Below are 18,086 nucleotides of genomic sequence, written 5' to 3'. Positions count from 1 at the left end.
ATTTCACAAAGACTAAGCTTTGTTTCTTCAGGCTCTCCATACCTCATCACCATCTCAGTAATATATCAGGGAGTAAAGACATATAGAGGCTGCCCCTTGCAGCTGCAATCAATGAAGCTGGGACATTTCAGCAGATGTAACTCATTTCCCTTGTTCAGCAGCGCCTGTGGTGTTATGCTTTGCTGCTCTAGAATGCTGGTATGCTTAAGGCTTTTTACATTATCAGTTAGCACCTCATTTTACTGGTGGGTGTTGGCCTTCTGGTTGGTCACACCCTGGTTTGTTCCCAGGACTTTTTTTGTTTGGAGTGCAGTTTTCCCCCTCAAAATTAAGCCTGGATGATATTTGTGGATTTTTAGCTTCAGAAACTACATTCTGGATGGATGAAACCTTCACCACCATCTCAACAGACCTCTGATTCTGCCAGTTTGTCTCATCCAGTCCTTGGACAGGCAACTTTAGCCTCCTGGTCTAAAAACATCCACTGTAGCACAACCCTCACATTCCATTAGGCAACTGAACAGAAAGAAGAAGAAAAATGAAAAAAAAGGGATAATTTAGGGGCCCAAAGTACCCCAGAGGTCACAGAGGAGCCCCAGCCAAATGCTAACCAGGATGGTCAGCCTTGAGCACCTTCAGTAAGAGCCAGTTCATTGTACTGCAGGCCCAGGGATCATTCGCTGGGACTGATGCCTTCAGTAATGTTGTTCTAGCCATGTGCTGGTGAAGTGTTTCTCACAAGCCAAGGAGCTACTTGCTCTTGGGAAGGCTGGATGTGCGTGTACATGCTGGATGCATTTGCAGAACTGAATTCTGCAGTTGTGGCTTTCTAGAGGATACTAGTGGGTGGTTCAAAAAATATAATAAGGGCATTATTATACATATATAATTTGATTCTTTTAGTCTGAAATAAGCCCCCAGTAAATTTATATTTACTTGGCAGCGAGGACATAAAGCTTGGTTTGGCAGTTGCATTTAGCAAAACACTGTGAACTCAAGGGAAAAAAATATTGCCTGGCTGAGTAGGTTGAACTAATGCTGAGAAATGGGGCTCTGTGAATCTGAATTCAACCCAGTTTTTCAGAACTACTTACCCAGTCTCATTCCACCGTTGGCCAGCTGACAGAAATTCAATATTTTTCTTTTAGTGAATGAAAAGCATAGTCAGAAACAGCCATTGGGTCAGGATCATATGCAAAAGCTCCTCTTGTGATTTTGTTTCCTAATTGCTCTTGGAAGGATTTTTCGGACTGGGCTGACGCAGTTGTGTGTGTAAATTTCCTGGCAAATAAGGAAGGTGACTGTGTCCAAAAGACATTTTAGAGTGTGAATTCACAGCCTTTCCATGTCTAATCAAGGAGCATAAACCATTAGCCACATGTTCTCCATTTCCATCACATTTTTTCACACTTAAACAAAAACATGCCAAAGAAAAGGTGCTACATTTTTTAATGCCCCCAAATAGGAACCATGGGAGTCCGTTAAATGCTGTGGCCATTTCCAGCATACAAATCAATTTTCCTTGTGGTGGTGAAGTGGTGAATAATGCCTGGTTTGTTTAAAGGAGCATGACTGATTCTGGATGAAGAATCCTGTCACTTTGGCATTTTTAGTTTTATTTATTGCACGCAACCGTATAAAACCTGGTACTGATCTCAGTGCCAGGCTTACTAGTGGAAAAGCTGAAAGGACCACATAACTCCTGGTGCAGCAAAGAGGTTCTCCTTCTTCAAGGCATTTGCTGGACTCCTGCAAAAAAATTTTTTAATAACATGGCAAAGAAGGATTTCATCAGTTGGCATCTACTGGCTTTATTTTTTCTTCCATTTTGCCTGTGTCAAGATGAATACATGGAGGTGAGCAGAAGATCTTATAAACCAGTGGCCAAAGTGTTGCAAAGTCACCACCAGACTGGCCATAAAGGTTCCAGAAGCAGGGAGATATTGAAACAGCGGAGTCAACTTATAGAGTGGACTGTTGATAATAGCACTTCTGCAGACCAAAAAGTCCTGAGACCAGAGGTAGATGATGTAGAACTGACTACCTCAGATAGAGTCCAGGTACTCTGAATTAATCTTCTAAAGATATCTTTAAAGCTAATGAGATTTTTTTTTTTTTTTGCTAAGATTATTAGTGATATGTTTATGATATTATTTTTATTAAAGCTGTGTAGTGGTCTGTATCCTGCTGGCTTGCTTTATAGGATTTTTTCAATGAGCTGGTAGAAACAGCAGTGGTTGGGGACACTGGTTTCAACAGAGATAGCAGCCCTTTGTTTTGCTGAAACTATGATCCTGTGCAATCACATATTCTGATATACAGTCTCTTAATTATTTCAAGGTATTACTTATTTAATATATTGAAGTTTTAGATTGTGTTAATTCATTTGAATGTGAAGGAAAATTATAGAATTTGTAGAGGTATTTGGAAAAGTTCAACTAGTAGAGAATAACTTTATTTTAAAATTATATATGTGAAGTATATTCTTTTGAGCTTGAGACAAACATAATCAAATTCTGAATGTTCAAAATTTTTATTCTAAGGAACATCTCGACAAAAAGATACTAATGTATTGAGTAGATTTAATGATATATGACACCTTGACAATTTTAGTAGAAAAAAGTCTTGGAAAGAAACCCTAAATCATCTGTATTATCTGCTTTTTAAACTTGAGATCTTTTAATACCTTTTACATGGTATTTTGGATATTATAATCATTAGCTCACAGCAGAGGGAAAATGGTATAATTTAATTATACATAAAATATTGCAATCCTAATTTAGAGGGAAAAATCTGAAGGGTGGAAGATGAAGCATTTTCTAGCACTAGGCAAAACAAAATTAAACTCAAATGTAGTTTTTGTTGATTGGTGTTTTTTAGAAAGAAGAACGTGTTTTGTTCCTATTGCTGATAGAAATGTTTGAGTCCTGTGTAGTTCACCTTTTATCATTTGTGTTTTAAAATTCTTGCAGACCAAACTTTGATATTTTGAATTCCAAAAATAATGGACGTGCAGACAAGTATTGAACAATAACCTGCAGAGAGGAGATTTTACTTTAATCCTGTGCAAGGCAATTGAAATATTTGTATGGGAATAGGTTTAATACACCACTACATTCCCTATATTTAAATTTTATAGTGCTTTCCATTTCATATTTATAGGTCAGGAGTTACATATTCCTCCAGTGCACTCAGCAAAATAGATATTTAACTATAGGTATGTTGAATTGCATTTGCAGTATATAAACAGCATAAACCATCAGTTACAGAGTCCAATGAGCCAGCTCGTGCACGTGTACCTCTTCACTGCAGAGACAATGATGCAGCTGCAAACTACAGACCATGTGTTATTGGTACTTAAAAATTTGCCTTTTACTCAACACAGTTTCAGATAACTCAGAATTTAATACCAAAATACAACTTTTTTAGGGGTCAAACCCTCCCTCACAGAAAGTGTCACTGTGTTTGGGGTGCATGTGTCTCTCATCAGAGAGCTTAATGCAACATGTTTGGAGTTGCCTGCTGGGGGAAGAGGCTGTGACATTGAAACCAGCCCAGCGAGTCTTAGTACAGCTGATGGAAGTCATTTACCTGCCAGACCCTCTCTAAGAAGCAATCTTTGCTGGGGAAATGATGCAATTTTTGGTTTACCAAAATGAAATGGAGCACTGGCAGATGCATGACAGGGATAATCCATCACAGGGCGGCTGACGCAATAGGTATTTTCCATCTCTAGACTGCAGGGATTTCCAGGCAGAGCAAGAACAAAGGTGGCACAGCCGTGTTAATTCATGTCAAACCTCTGTCTTCCCCTTGAGCCATCTGAAAGCTGTTTCATCCCTAAGTCCCTGCTTTCTTGGTTATCTTAGCTCTGGCTAGAGAATTTCACGCTCTTGCTCAGTGTTTTAACAGTCCCATTCCCTGCTGTGGAACAGAGACAACAGCATTTGTCTTGGCTGCCTTGTTTCCACGCTGCCAGTAAGTTAAAATAAAATATCCTTTTCTCAAGCACAAGAACTCTTGGTGACTGCAGAGAGCCATGCCAAACACATTCTTCCTTTTCAGGTTGCTCTTTGAACATCTTTGGTTACCCCTCAACCTGCTGGTGTTCCATCCTGAATTTTGGCTTGTTTAATTATCAGCTATAGAAGGGGCACGGAGGGCTTTAGCGCCCACAGACACATGCTGTTTCGCATTCAGAACAGGAGCCAACAATGATGGATGTACATTACTTGTCTTCTGCAGTGTCTCAGACATATAACAGAAACACATAAAATTACTCAGGAAGTAAAAGAGAGCTGGATGCCCAATTAAGATTTGTTCACAGCTTTAAGTTAAGGGAATTTCATAGACCATCTGCTGCCTAGAACTGCCTCCTACATCCTAAATAATAGGAAATTGAGCATATAGCCTTAGAAGTATTTCAAGTTTTCTATCTGTATTAGGATGTCAATGTGGCAGATGCATTTCACAAGCTCCTAAATCATTATCATGTCCTGAGAGCAATGTCAAAGATTTATTGTGCAATAAAATTTATGTGCAAGCGGCTGCAAAGGACACCCTTGGCAAGTAGGTTATAATTAATCTCTTTGTCCCATGTGAGTATAATTTTACTTTAGGAACAGGTTTTTCCTTTAAATGTACTCTTCATGAAGTTCTCTGTTTTTAGAGATTAAAAATATCCTGACTATTCATTAATATTGGCAGCTGAGTGTGAACATTTTTTTCCTCCTAGTCAAAAGATCAGTAAAGATAATAAGTCAATACTACTTTATGACTTGCATAAGTAGTTATTTTGAAGTCAGTAGAACTGTTCTCATACAACCAAGCTGGCAGGACTTGCCTCATTTCACGTGTAATAACCTGCTGAGCTTTTCAAGAGGTAATGCCAAAGATTATTTGGTTATGACCAGCACTAGTATCTATTTTATGACAACATGGCTGGTTGGGTAATCATCTAGTTTGGGATTTCAGTGCATTGGGTAAGAAAACAAATCTTGCTTGCACAGAGTCTCACATGCAGTCCAGTTTGCTGGATTCATGCCTTCCCTTACCTATAATCCACAGTTCTGTCTTTAGGTATTTCTAGGCTGAAATGAGTTATTTGCTCTTGGTAGGTGTGTATATGGTTTGTCTTCTCATTTAACATGAATAACAACCACTACCAAAAAAGAGCTGGAGACTTTAATCTCAGTGCAACACTCAACATTAGCATTTTGTGTGGTGCAAAATGCTTGTACAATTCGAGTCCTCTGGTACTTGGCTCCCATCCAAGGACTGAAAATGAGCTGAAAGCAGGGCTACTTCTCTCATATCAGGAAAGCTTTAAACAGTGTGATTGTCAGTTATGTTCTTCCTAGCAACTGGGAGAGATAAAACAGCAAGAAAGATACAAACAGGTTCTCCAGGAACAGACAGTCCAAGAGGCAGCACCCATTTTTCTCATAAAATATAGACCTTATCCAAAATTAGGGTAAAAAGCATAGCATTGACCAAAACCTCATAAATATGAAGCCCTTCTGCCTATTGGCGAGTATTAGCCTTTCTATAACTCTTTGAATATGAAGTATATTTTTTGAGCTGTCGGGTCATCCCTTATTCCAATGGTAGCTCCAGTGTTCGTGGTTCCAGCTGGAAAGGGCACGTGTCTGTCCCATTGGAGGAGTTCCAGTATTTTGGTGGCATGAAAGGGGTTTTCGGTATCCATAAACATAAACCCCCAAACCTCTTGAAATTAATGAATTCTAGGGGTGTGCTTGGTATTGTTCAAAACACAGGCAGAACGCGTTAGTGTTTCAGATCAAGCCAGGTGACGACCTTGAGGGCAGGAATATAGCACATCTATATGTTCATTTCGCAACTCCCATCCCAAGCAGAGGCTAGTTTGCTGCCATTAAACCAATAGGTCTGCATTAGGCAAGTGATTCGAGCATGTAAAGTTGAGTGGAAAGAAGGGGAAAGAAGACAAATAGCAGAATGAGTAGAGAAAAGTAGTAGTTGAGATTGGTGTAACTATCTCCCTCCAGAATTTAAGAACTGTGGATTTGTACCTCAGGATAATACTGAAGAATTATAGGGAAAAATAAACAAAGAGGGAGAAATGAAAAGGAGGTAGAGAAACAAAACCAAACCCTGGACTTCTACCTCAGCTCACCCATCAGAAGATTTGTGGTCAGTAAATCATTGCAAGAGCCTAGTTAGGAAATGAGACTCTTAGTATAATTACAATAACTTAGGAAAGAAAAGCACAGAAACAAAACTATTATCAAACTATTATTACAGTAGCTGAGCTGTATATAATAAACTCATTGGTTTATTTATATTAGTTTCAGCATACAAACTGGTTTTCATAGTTACATGCCCATGACTACAAATAATCAAATGTCCCCAACACCAGGTGTTGTGGTCAGTTCAAATTTTGTTTATGTATCTTGACAGTTTTTAGGTTCTCCCAACTTTAGTAGCCTGCAAATATGGAAGTCTGCAGCTGTCAACAGGAATATGATGCACAGACATTTTTTAACATCTCCTTTGGGCAGTCCAACATTGTTTTCTTTATGCTCAGTGAGGATAGTTTATTGGTGAAGGTCAAATGAAGTCCCTTGTTCCTACCAGTCCTTGTACATGAGTTCATTTGTCAACAAAGGTCAGCTGAAATCCAGGATCCGTGAAAAGCAGACTAGGAACGTAACCGAAACTTTGATCTAACGTTCATTACTTGGTATCATTTTATTTTCAAAATGCTCATTATTTCATGGGACAAGTTGTTTTCCTAATATTCATATAGCTCACAGAATACTTCCCTTAAATTTTCCAAAAATAACATCTTCAGAGACAACACAAGTATGGGAGATTTCAGCCCATGTAAGAAGTGTTTTGAAAACTTAGCAAATACATAAACAGAGAATATATAATGAAGACCCTGTAACCAACATGCATATGATTGATTCCCTCCATGAATGAGCTATTTAACACATATTTTTGTGCACGTAGCCCCCACAAACGGGACCGCAGAATCCAGACTGTAGTTCCTGCTGCCGTGGTGACTTTGGACTTCGACTCTACCAAGGGCCGCCAGGACCTCCCGGGCCCCCTGGGATGCCAGGTAAAGATGAAGTTTAATTGATTTTTTTGGTCAGTCTAAAAGTTACAGGCTATTCTATGAAATATCAAAGAACGGTCCAAACATCTGTATTTCGTGACAGATTCAGGAACAAGTTTTTCTATAACTTCTTAGGAGACAGATATTTTCAATTAGACTCTAAAGTCTTTTCCAGTGAAAACATATTTGTTATTAAAATTCAGCTTTCACAAATTCATACTCAGAGTAATCTTATTACATTTCTAGGGCAATTTGGCCTGTCTTCTTAAAGCAGCGTGAAGCTTCCATTAAAGTTGGAAGAACTTGTTCCCTGGAGTTGATTATTGCATTCACCTTTGAATATCCAGCTGTGCTATTGTGTACTGTGTTCAGGAGCCTTTTTTCTTCTAGCATACTACTAGCCAATAGTTTACAGAGACTCATATACTTCAGTTCTCTCTTAGAAATCTATTCTTTTCCTTCTTTCTTCTCATATTCCACAATAAAAAGTATCTTTTTTTGGCCATTAAAAATGCACACAGAAGGACAGGATATAAAAGAAAATGGTATAGTTTGATCTGATAATTGGTATGGAAAAATAAGAGCCTAGAGAAGGGAAAAAGACAGTTGCATGTTGGTATAAGTTTGTTACGATAGCTACCTTCAGGGATTTGAAAATCGCCATTCCTATAGCAGAAGTATAATGTAAATGAACATGTCACTGACTGACAGATTTGTCTCATCTTCAAAATCTTAGGCCTTCTGTTATCACAACAAAAATGCAAGTTCATAATCCTTCTGTCTCAAAAATGTACTGAAGTAACAGACATGATGGATAACCATGCACACAAAAAAATAATATAGTGATTTTTGGTAGAAACAGTTTAGAGTAACAGTTAAATCTGACTGTTCTGAAGTTAAATCTGAGTGAATGAAGTCTTTCAAGAACTAGCTTCAGTTGACAAAATATTGAAATAAATTGTCACTTTGACATATTTTGAGTATCAGGCAAAGTCAGTCATATTCGGTATTGGCTTGCTATGAGCTCTTCATGCACCAACCCTTTATAAAAATAGTATTTACCATTAGAGAAGTAAGAGAAATCTAATGGTGAGGCCTCTTGTGCATAAATATTGTGTTACATATTAATAAATTGTTGGCCGCTTAGAAGCAGGACACAATTTTTTATTAGACCCACACTTTCAAGGCTGCAGTGGACACATCAGGACGCAGCCCGGCCCCATTCCTCATGTGAGGATGTATCTCAGTCACACTCTCATGCTGCCACAGGCACCACAAATGTGTGACTGACAGCAGCCTTCTGCACCCTGGAAATACTCTGTCTCCTTCATCTGCTGCATTTCATATCATTGTGCCCATCAGGGGAACAACAACAGCCTCTTTTCCCTTGATTGAATCAAGTGTTGCTTGCAGACCTCTGTTCTGAATTGGTAGTGAAGTAGTTCTGGCTTTACATCAAGGATCATTCTTTTTATCTTTAAGAGTTATTGATTTCTCTATCCAAAGAAAAATTTGCTTAACTTCTTCCACAATTTAGCTTCCTTGTTTGAAATAGATTTTTCTTCTCAATACAAAAACTCTGAAGAATCACTTAATCATTAGCTTTGATCTCAGACAACACCATTCTTCTTGTAAATTCATGATCAGAGTGACTAATTGGAGAACAAGCAGAGTGGCAAAGAATCTAATTTCAATTCAGATAGAATTAGAACAATGAGGACACTAATTAACCCCCTGAGTAATTAATTGAAAGGTCAGGCTTTTGCTTCAGGTAGCCATAATAATTGCTCAGTGATTCTATCGGTCTTTAAAATATTTTCAGTCACATAGAAGCTTGCTCAGTAGTTTCCTCAGTAAACATTAGGAAGTAAGTAATATTGCAGATGCAAGAATATATTTTTATAATGACCATTTTTACAAAAAGCCATCTCAGAAAAGCTTCATTATAAAAGTCTTGTCTTTCTTTAAATCTAGGAACATGCAATCAGTCAACTCCTTCAAGCTAACCAGCACCCTGAGAATGCAGATCCTCCCACTTTTGGCACAGATGGGTTATTTAGCTAGTTTGAGGCTACAGTCATTCTTCATTGTGTATGTATGTTTTAAAGATAGAAAAATGTTCTTCAAAGTTATCTTATCCTATCCTAGTTAACTTGAATTATCAGGAAATAAGCTTTTACATAAAAGGAAAAGCAAAAGCACTCATGCAGGCTACCTGGTATGTGTCAGCAGGCAGTGGCTTTCACTTTCCTTGAGCCTCGTGTTTGCTGAGGTCTTGTCCTTGCAAACTCCCCAACAACGCAATGACCCAAGACACTGGCAGTTCATACAGAAACACCAAGATAGCATGAGGGTCAACTCTTAAACACCATTGCACATTCTTCTGGAAACTTGCTCATCAAAACCTTCATCTTCAGCTTAACCACACAGCTGTTTCTTATCCATCACAGCTCAGCCCATTTTTTGTGGTTCTGAAAAGCCTATGTGTTCCAAACTGGTGAAAAAAGCCCCTGTTACAATTATTTGTTAAAATATCTTACATGAAATTACTTAAATTAAACAGAAAGCTCTGTTTCCTTTAAGGAAACCATGGAAACAATGGAAATAATGGAGCAACTGGCCAGGAAGGAGCCAAAGGTGAAAAAGGAGACAAAGGAGACATGGGACCGAGGGGAGAGCGTGGCCATCATGGACCCAAAGGCGAGAAAGGTTACCCTGGGATTCCTCCAGAGCTACAGGTACAAAATCTCTGGCTTGCGTTGACTGCAGCTGTTTGCAGGTTAAGGTTTTCTTCTCTGAAAAACAGCACCTAACTACTGTAAGATACTTAAGAAGCAAATCCACCAGTAAATTAATACAGTAAGAGACATATATAGCCCTTGTCATGACTGACAAATGTGCTCTGCCAGATTTTCCTGGAAAGTAAAGACATCAGGTCTTAGTCTTTCTGAAGAGTAAGTATTCAGCTGAGAAATGGGCAGGAAGAAACATATATATGGTTCCCTTTCAGGACAGAAAACCAGTATCTGCGTCATTTAAGGGGAGGTAGGCACTACTGTTTCTCTATCAAGATGTATCACATATCTAACTTTGCTTCCTATGGCAAATGAACAGAGTAAAGGACTCACTCAGGCCCACATTTCTGAGGTCAGTCAGGCTTTGTGAGATTCTCCGAAGCAGATGTATCCAACTCCTCAAAGTCTCAGGTCAAAGCCTCTGAGCACAGACAGAAGTCCTCTGGTTCTGAAAAATACCCCTCAGTAGCTATCTGTGGTTTAAGTGTCTCAGAACCTTAAATATGTTGAGAAGTATGTAGGTTCTGCTTATGAATGAGCTCTCCAAAACCGGGAGAGCATTACAAAATGGGTTCAAGCCTTGGGTGACAAGCTCTGCTGAGGGATGGGATGTACTTGTTTGGGCTCAACACTGTGTTGACATAGTCCCACAGCTTTTGGATTAGACCTTTTCAGGTCCCAGGAACTTGGCAGATGGCAGAGAGCTTAGGTATAAAAATATATAGTACATATATATATATATATAAAAATATTAACATACACGTATACCTGCACTACGGAGGAGGTGGGGTGTAGTCCTGCTCTTAAGGCAACTGAAAGTAAATTACTAACTGGGATCCTTGGTTGCTGTTGCAAAGGGGGTTTAAAAGAGTTGTCCACACTGTGTACTGCAGTCTAGCAATACATGAGTGGTTCACTGTCACAGCTAAGGTGTTGGTGGTTTACGTATCACAGCTAAGGTGCTAAAGGCAAGGTTTAAATGCATGGCAAGCCTTTGAGATGTATCCCTCCAGGTCTCCAGTTGCGACTGTAGACAGGGCTTCTGGTGGTCTTGCATCAGATCAGCCAGCCCCATGTGCTGAACCCTAAAGCATTTCAGATAGCACCAGGTGCATTTGCATGGCCAAGTGATTGGAGTCAGTTTCAGCTCCAGAGAGCCTCAGTGTGAGGGAAGCATCTAAGCTCCTATTATAGTTACTGGGGATCTAGAAGAACAACTCAGCTTAATCTGATGATCACTGCTGATTTTGGGGAAATGGGACTTCACATAGATCTCCAGAAACTATAAGGGAAATCATCCTCACACGTACAAACCTCAATGGAAGTGTCTTTGTCTTGATGTGATTCATAACCCCCCAAACCAAGTTCACCATAGAAGGGACAAAACAGGATATAGCAAACATGCACAAATAGAAATTCAACTTCCAAACACTCTGACTATGGGGAAAAGTGAAATTCTGATCTATTTACAGATCTATACCTTTTAACTGAAATAAACAGTTGCCCATTAACAGTCATCCATATAAGTTTTATATCCTCATAAAAGGCACGCAAACTAACAGCAAAATCAACAGTACAACCAACATATGCAATGTGGGAATACCACTTTGGAGTTCTTGGCATTATGTATTTTTGAATTCTCCGCCCTAGGCTGCATGAAGATGGGATAATTGCACAGAATAAAATACACAATTAAAATAGTTTCCAAAATTACCGGACTTATGTAATAAAGCAGAATTATTTTAGTATTCTTAAAGAATTACTGGAATTAACATCATAGCTGAACATCTTAAAAATATATTTGCTGTGATTACATTCAACATAAATTCTTTTGCAATTTTAAAATCAGCTATTAGTATTTTTTTCTTACCTAAAGGTCGTGGTAGTAATTTAATTAAAAATGGGATAATGAAAGCAGACAAATAACAAAAGTTTATATTGCAATACCTACATCCATATAGAATTCCATCACTCTTTTTAACAGATGTGTTTAAAAATTCTTTACACAGCATAGCATATCATTTCTTGTTAATGTCATGCTTAAGAATTTTATAGCAGGGCTAGGTACAGGAGAAAACATTTTTGAATACAATACTGTTTTAAGTACAGGATTATTCTGAAAGTCTTGGTGTGTCCATGTTGATCTGCTACTTTAAAATGAGACCTAGGGAGAAAGGACATCTTTTTCACCTCTTCTGATCAGGCCAAGAAACGCAGCTTAGGGTCAAGGAGAATGTGAAATTGAATCTAGACAAAAAGTAAAAAAATTCCCTCAGGCTACCATTGCAGCTGCTTTGCTTTAACACATGATGGACTTTGATGTGATCCTGGCTGAGAAGCAAGAAGTTAACAATTTGCCATCACAGAAAATGCATCCACGCAGGGATAAGGAAAATCAGCCCAAGCTTTCAGCTCACATCTGGAGCTCCTCAAATTTCTGAGCAATTGGCTAATGATTTCCATTGTTGGATCGAGACTTGCATTTCATTTTGCCTGTTTCAGTTTTGTTCTTATTTGGATCTGAAATCAAAAGAAGTTGGTGTGGGGGTGGGTTTTGTGGTTTGTGGTGGGATTTTTTAAATCTTTTTCTTTTTTTTTTTAAATGCCAGTATAGCTGGAATCTCATGAAAAACATAGGTTTTGTGAGGAGCAGTAACGACTGCAATTGAACACTTCTCATCTATGAAGAGCCAGATATAAAATGCCAAGTCCCTATGTGACATTCTGGCATCCAGGTGCAGCAATTCTGCCTGTACTCCATGTACTGACAGGCAGGTGGGGTGGATCACAGACTCACAGAAGAAAAAATCCCCTTCCCTGCCTATGCAATTTTAGAGACATTCCCTGGTATCTTGTGGAGGCCAATTTGAATTGTCCAGTGTGGGCGGTTTTGCACTGCTGCCTCTGAAACTTTTTCCACAGCCAATATGTCTCACTGCAAGAAGTGTAACATGAAGTTGGAGCACAGTTTCCGCTTTCTTAGTTTCCTCTTTTCATCTCTACCACCCTCTGCTGTCATGACTGAGAGTACAGGGCAACAGGTAAGAGAGAAAAAGCACCAACTGTTGAGTCCCAGGCAACTGCACTTCTAGGGGACCTCTAATAAAAATGCTGAATGTATCTCTAAAGGCAGTTAGCAAGAAACTCTAATTTGTATGGATTTTACCAAGCATTATTTGTTTCACACATTCAGTTAAAAGCAATATCTAGTCTAAACACACTGGGGAATGTCTAAAAACTAATTAAATCACTTTTATTGGAAACACCGTTCATTTCAACACCAGTTTTCTATTGCATAATTCTATAGAGATTTAAAAGTAAATAAAATCCCAAACGAAGGTCCTGACTTGCAAGCATTTGCCCATACGCTTACCTTTACAGTCATGAAAAGTCCAATTGAATGCAAGAAGCCCAGTCCTCTTCCAGTTTCATTCAATGGGAGTTTTGTTACTGGAGTTTAATGGCCTTGGAGCAGGCCCTAGAAGAACACACACCTCTGTCAGGAAAATAAACAGACTGCAAATACAGGAAAAAATTCTGTAGCTGGCTCCCCTACACATGTGCATTTCGTAAATGACTGCTTAAATAACAAATGCATTTTGCAGGTCGCATTTATGGCTTCTATGGCTACTCACTTCAGCAACCAGAACAGCGGGATCATCTTCAGTAGTGTTGAAACCAACGTTGGGAATTTTTTTGATGTAATGACTGGGAGATTTGGTGCTCCAGTGAACGGTGAGTATTTGCAAAACAAAATAATAGAATTCTGTGAGCTATAGGGAGAAGCATGGTCAATAATGATGAGAAACTAGTTATCTGCCTTTGCACAACGCACTGATGAGACCCGATCTGTGTAGCTCTTGCTACCTGCTTTCAGGAGAAATGAAATTGGAAACCAAGAAAGCCAAGAGAAGGTTGTCAGCCAGTGAGACCAGTGCACAGAGGCAGGAGGAACGGGAATGGCCAAAGCTGGGGATGGAGCAGGACCATCTGCTTTGAGACCTTTAGTTCCTCAGCCACTATGATAACCATGGCCTTGATGCTGCAGCAGCAGCAGATTCATGGTTACCTCCTTCACCTCCTGCCTCCAGTCACTCTCTTCAATCCCAGCTTCCCTCATGCCAGTTCAGTAGCAACTTGGCCAGCAGCAGACGCCTGGCTGGACATGAGGCATTACTGTTTTCCATGAGTTATTTTTCAGCTGCATCAGTCTCCCATCTTAGGCAGCTGTGGCACAGGGAGAACAGTAGGAGATGGATGAGGCAGGGCCACAACAAAAAAACATGTCTAAGGAAAGCCTGAAGGCACCTTCCTTCACTTGGCTTTTCTCACCCTGACATTCATTTACTCACTGCTATGGGAAATCATATTAAGTAAAGGTCAGGCCGTCCAAACTTGCTGTAGCGCATATTACTGACAGGTAGGGGTGTGTGTCCTCACAGCTGCTTCCTTTGAAGTTAACATATACGTGGATGTCAAAAAACTCTGAAACACAATGATTTAATGACGTTGAAGGAAACTCCAAGCTCCCATTGCAGGGTCAATGCCACAGACTCCCTGGAGGAGCTTGTCTCCCCTCCTGAGTCTTGCAGAGCTCATGACACATGACGTGGTTACACAACATTGCTGGCACCTTTCAGACAAAGAAAGAGCTTAAAAGGGTTAAGGTAAGGGTGTGTCATGCAAGAAGAACCACTTGTGCCCGTCCTGACCTGGGCGACACACTGGCTGTCTGACAACCTCTGAGGTTGAGCCCTGGAGGCTGCCCTTTTGGGAGAGGGCAGGAGCAAGAAGGTAAGGAACAATGGTGAGAGAGGGGTCTCAAGCCAGCCTTTGGAAAAGTTCCCTTTTGGTGAGAAGGAAGGGATGAGCAGTCCTGCCATGTTCAAATACAGCAATTTCTCTGGAACAGGATGTAGCCGAACCCCCGTCACGTGCAGAATAAAAATGAATCAGATTTTGGCACACTATAAGCAGAAGCAAAATATCCACTGGAAGGTAATTTTAGCCTCAGCTCTTAGTTTTCTGAGCAAGAAGTGTGAGTCTGCAGCATGACCACCTGCCTCTATGAAGCAAACACGTATTTGTTACTCTTTTCAGGGGTGTACTTCTTCACCTTCAATATGATGAAACATGAAGACGTGGAGGAAGTGTACGTGTACCTGATGCATAATGGTAATACAGTTTTCAGCTTATATAGGTAAGTGAAGGGCCAGGCCATTTTAATGCAAAAGACAGGTTTGCACAGATGTGATAGCTTTCTCACATTTCACAAAACATGAAATTTTTCAGTTTTTTAAAGAAATTCTGTAGAGTAAAATACCTGCCATAGGTCCTGGAGCTAAAATTCAGCCTTTATCACAAGTTCCTTAGAGCTCCGGGGAAAGGAACTAGTACTGCAAGTCACGGTTGGAGTCCAGTGGTAACATTCTGTCATTCTGCTAAAACACATTTTCATCCTCATTTTGCCTGTCAGAGACAGGGCATAATGAAGTTTTCAGCAACTAGTAACAGTCTTGTTAAAGATTAGGGGAGAGCAATTTGCTTTAAAGGTGGAGAGCATTTAAACTGCTGTAGTAAGGATGAGTAAGAAGCAAAGGTCCTGCATTTACTGGCTTTGTTACCATTAGCACACTTTGAATAAAAAGTTTCCGAACTCTTTATGTTACCTGGAGGATTACGAAGACTAGGATCCACCTCTAGCTTATCAACTTATATAAGGACCAGGTCAAGAAGCTTGTAGCCAGATGGATATCTACAAAAAATATGTTTGGAAAAAAAAAAAAAAATTCTTAAACACCAACTAAGGGTCTGATGCCTAAATCAAGCTTTGGTCCTGAGTCTGAATAAACAGACAGAACAGCTTAGATTGGTCACACTGGATTTTAGGCACTTGAATGATGGCAGGTTCATTTAAGCTGTCCAGGTTCTTTCAACAGCCCGTACCTAAAGCACCACCAAAGGGTGCTTCATTCCAAACAAGTCTTTCCTCCCAAAGAAAAAGTGCCCAGTATTTTTCCCCTGAAGCACTGGCGTCAGAAAAGGCAACAGGTGAAAAAAAGGGAACGAGTGCTTGCACGAATCCAGCAGGTTAGCCCACACCGAACATACCTACATTCCAACGAAAGGCCTCAGGATGGAGTGAGCTGCTGGTCTCTGACGCTGCCTGTGACAGGAGCACAGGGACACAGCTCACATGAGACTCCTGACCTGGAGGCATTTAAAATTAGCTGGGATCAATCCAAGGGGAAAGGAGCATCATAGGAAGCCTGGAGTGTTGCGATAAATGAGCAGAGTTTTACCTTAGACAATAAATTTATTCCTGTGCCCTGGAAAAAAACATGTAGGTTAAACTTCCAGAACTCTAGAAAGAAACAAAATTATGTGATTAAGTCAGGTGCAAAATTTGACTAGAAAAACAAATGCAGAAAGGTGCCAAAATTTCCTCATAAAACTGAAAAAAAATTGGCAAGCCTTTTAAGAGAGTTTTGCTCAGGAAAACCAGGTGCTCGTTCGGATTTTTTTTTTTTTTTTTTAAAGTTGTTTGCTTCATCATTGGTGAGAAATAAAAAGCTGACTTGTTAAAATATTCATCCTTAGCTATGAATCTAAAGGGAAAGCAGACACTTCAGGAAACAGCGCTGTGCTAAAACTTGCCAAGGGAGATGAAGTTTGGCTGCGAATGGGCAATGGAGCCCTCCACGGGGACCATCAACGCTTCTCCACCTTCGCTGGGTTTCTTCTTTTTGAAACCAAGTAATAAAAAAACCAACCCAACAGACGTTCATCTGAGGAAACTTATTTTTTGGAACTGGTGTTTATCTTTGGACTGTGGACTAGCATTACAACATTGAAAGATGAGGAATGCTTGTTTTGATGAAATGAGTTGCTATTTGTGTAGACGAGCCGAATACATTGGGTAGCTGACACACTTAGAGACATATGGAAGACGTATTGTCACCTGGGTTCTATTTAGAGAATTATTAAATGTTGCTATTGCTCTCTTCTCCAAAGTGACTAAAAACAAAGGAAAAGGATTTAAAATAATTTAGAGAGCAGTTGGCGCAGTAAAGCAAATTCTGTCTATAAAAATACTTTTGTCAAGTATATGTCAGGAATTGAACAATCGATTAATGTTTTTCTGTTCAATTATTTGTTTCTTATTACAGGTTCATTTCAGTTTGCATCATGGAAATAGGCCTGAATGAATTAAAAGTAGGCTCAGTTGAAACCAGATTTAAAGGAAGAAGTTTTTACTGAACTAGAATTAACTTTACAAATAGAAGAAAAAATGTGAAAATAAAAATGTCAAGGATTCAGGTTTATTGTATTCCCATCTCAAACCTCCGAAGATGTATCTGGTGTCATTTCTCATAGATGTCTAGTACATATTTATGCTCAATCTTTCTTAAAAAAAAAAAAAAAAAAAGTGGTATTAATTCTTGCCTTAATAGAGCTTGAAGCTAAAGTAATTTAGCCTGCAGTGTATGGGGATCAGACAGGGGAACTGTAATGTTTCTTCCTAGACTTAAATTGTCAAAAACTGATGTAACTGAATGCAAGGTGTCAAAGCAGAGACATACATGCTGGAGAAGTTGGGATATGCCCACAGTACAAACAGAGAAACAGACACTTTGTGGAGTTTGGAGCTCTTCTAGAAGGATGTACATTTTAATATTGCATATTTACTTAACAGTGAAGTTGTTGACACAGTTTTCCTGCCAGCTTTCCAAGAACCAGTATTACAGGAAAAGACACTGCAGTCTGGCAAGGCAGCAGCTAACCCAGTTCAATATTTAACTGGTGAAAGCAAACGCTGGCTGGCTCAGAAGTTGTGGTCACAGTAAACTGGGCCATTCTTCAGCACCAAAATTTGCCACTGGCTTTTCAAAATCTTTAGTAAATGAAATCCTGTCTTGCTATTTACTTTTCATCACAATCAGCACAAATATACTAAGATAATACAGAAGTTTGAATGTATCTTCTGCACATTCTGGGCCTCCACACACAGACTAATTAAGTATAAATTACATTTTAACAGACATTACATTTTAACTAAACATTGCCTGCCATTAATGTATAACAAGCAGGTGGGGTTAGGAAAACATTTATTTGAAATTCTTTTACACTAGATACAGATAGCACTAGCATGACAACAGAGCAAATCAATCAAAACCTGCTCTATGAAT

At 39.4% G+C, this 18,086-nt stretch overlaps 1 protein-coding gene across 2 annotated transcripts; it reads left to right on the top strand.

Moving 5' to 3' along the window:
• The first annotated feature begins 1,618 nt into the window (after positions 1–1,618).
• C1QTNF3 (C1q and TNF related 3) lies at positions 1,619–17,303 on the top strand. 2 transcript variants are annotated; one of them, XM_065657252.1, is made up of 6 exons: positions 1,619–2,060; positions 6,994–7,105; positions 9,686–9,840; positions 13,503–13,632; positions 14,998–15,097; positions 16,498–17,303. In XM_065657252.1, exons 1-6 carry the CDS (start codon positions 1,773–1,775, stop codon positions 16,655–16,657), a joined length of 945 nt encoding a protein of 314 aa, XP_065513324.1. In that variant the 5' UTR covers positions 1,619–1,772; the 3' UTR covers positions 16,658–17,303. The 2 variants fall into 2 exon arrangements, with proteins under 2 accessions (XP_065513324.1, XP_065513325.1); XM_065657253.1 differs by having other exon boundaries at positions 1,630–1,856.
• The last annotated feature ends 783 nt before the right edge of the window (positions 17,304–18,086 follow it).

The sequence above is a fragment of the Caloenas nicobarica genome, chromosome Z (genome assembly GCF_036013445.1).
Source record: "Caloenas nicobarica isolate bCalNic1 chromosome Z, bCalNic1.hap1, whole genome shotgun sequence".
NCBI classification, from domain to species: Eukaryota; Metazoa; Chordata; class Aves; order Columbiformes; family Columbidae; genus Caloenas; species Caloenas nicobarica.
Note: the sequence above shows the minus strand (reverse complement) of the source record. Positions and strands in the feature narration are given on the sequence as shown.